General features: G+C 44.4%; 1 protein-coding gene across 1 annotated transcript; it reads right to left on the bottom strand.

The window, feature by feature from the left end:
• On the bottom strand, nucleotides 1-1,488 carry LOC101291743 (cytochrome P450 94A1-like). The gene has a single exon (XM_004305305.1). It carries the CDS (start codon nucleotides 1,486-1,488, stop codon nucleotides 1-3), a length of 1,488 nt encoding a protein of 495 aa, XP_004305353.1.
• Nucleotides 1,489-1,852: the final 364 nt, after the last annotated feature.

Raw genomic sequence — 1,852 nt, 5'->3', positions numbered from 1 at the left:
TTATGAGGATGGTAGCGTTTTCCTTTCTCTCACCCGCACAGGAAGCCCACCACGGAAAGTGGCTGTGAGTCCCGGTGAGAATCGCGGCACATTAAACTGTGCCGTTGTTTCGATCTCAAAGTTTCTAAGCAACGAAAGCGCCACAACTTTGAGCTCCATCAAGGCCATCTCCTTCCCCAAGCAAACCCTAAGCCCCGGTTGGAAAACCGGGTATTTAAATTGGTTTTCCGTGAAGAAAACACCTTCCTTCAACCATCTTTCCGGCTTGAATTCCATGCAGTCTGGTCCCCAGTTCTCTTCGATCCGACCCATCGCGTAGGGATGGTAAGTAACCCTAGTCCCTTTCTTCACAAACGTCCCATCAGGTAAAACATCGTCTTGGTCACAAAACTTTGAATCAAACTGGACAGGAGGGTAAAGTCTCATGCTCTCGTAAATAGCCGCTTGTAAATAATGAAGCTCTTGCAGCTGTTCAAAGCTGTTGAGGCCTACACTGGGGCCAAGAACTTTGTCTGCCTCAGCCCTAATCGCTGACTCGACGAGCTTGTGGGTGGTCATAAGCCAGAAGAAGCTTGTCAGCGCTGACGCTACTGTGTCTCGTCCAGCCAAGAGAAAGCTAATTACGATATCTCTCAAGTATGTCTCGTCATCTACACTCCGCATGAAGCGTGACAAGAGATCCTTCTGAGTAGCAAATCCCATCTGCCGCTTTGTTACGATAACCTCTCTCGCCAACACATCGATCATGTTAATGGCTTCTTTTAATTGCTTCTCGCTCCCCAAGTTCAGCATCCTCTTGATCTTCCAGACTATAGGAGACGCCGTCATGGCTCTCTCCGCGGACAACCTCGACGCCAGATCAAAAGAAACCGCGAACTCCGATAAGGGCAGGGACAAATCTAAACACATAGGGTCCAACCCAAAAGAGAATTTGCATATGCTATCAAAGGAGAATCTCTTGAACACGTCTTGCAAATCCAAGACATCTTTCTTCTCCGACGAGGACGATAAAAGCGGGATGAACCGGTGTTCAATCTCGTGATTTACGATCTCAAAAGAATAAGATCTCACTGACTGCTTATCCAGCTCCAGACTCGCCATCTTCCTTTGAAACCTCCATGGATGACCATCCACGTTGAAAATACCTTGACCCAGAAAGTCACCCAAGATTGTAGAGAAAGGTTTGCCTTTCGGGAAGTTTTCAAAATTTGTTTTGAGCATGTACCGAACGTTTTCTGGGTTTGCTGTGATGGTGTTTCTGAGAACATGTATGTGGATGGTTTTGGTTGGTGACTCTCTCAAAAGATGTGCGTACCAATCACAAAGATTGTGGAACTTTAGAGACCAAGAAGAGGTGAGGTAAGTGTTGCAGATTTCACAGTTGCACCATAGCTTCGATCTCAGAAGGTACAAGCTGATGAAAGAGAGCACAATGAAGGAAATGGTGGTGAAAAGGAACTGATAGAACGCAGAAACTTCAAGCTCCATTGGTTTTTGATAAAGAAAAAAGAGGAAAAACCTAAAAGAGTCTAGGAGAAGATATTCGACTCGGAATTAAGAGAATGATGAGAAGGCAAGTTGAAGGTGTATATTAAGTAGTATAAATGGCGTTGGTGTAAATTGTTTACGTATTGGGTTGTACCATTGTACAGTGATTTAGAATCCAGTGGTTCTCTGTTTCCACGCAAAGCTAGAGAGATTGAAAATTTAAATATCAAGAGTGATATAAAATAAGAGCATGAAGAAACCGTGCGACTGGTAAGGCATATATATATCTGGGCTGCGTCCACATTGAAAATTGTTGATATTCTCCACGTGCTGCTTGTTAGTACAAACTGGTGTTTTCTTTTGT

Source organism: Fragaria vesca, linkage group LG6 (genome assembly GCF_000184155.1).
Source record: "Fragaria vesca subsp. vesca linkage group LG6, FraVesHawaii_1.0, whole genome shotgun sequence".
NCBI classification, from domain to species: Eukaryota; Viridiplantae; Streptophyta; class Magnoliopsida; order Rosales; family Rosaceae; genus Fragaria; species Fragaria vesca.
This window is presented reverse-complemented; position numbering and strand designations above follow the sequence as displayed.

Coding starts and splice junctions, on each gene's coding strand:
- LOC101291743 (XM_004305305.1), bottom strand. CDS start 1,488: ATGGAGCTTGAAGTTTCTGCGTTCTATCAGTTCCTTTTCACCACCATT.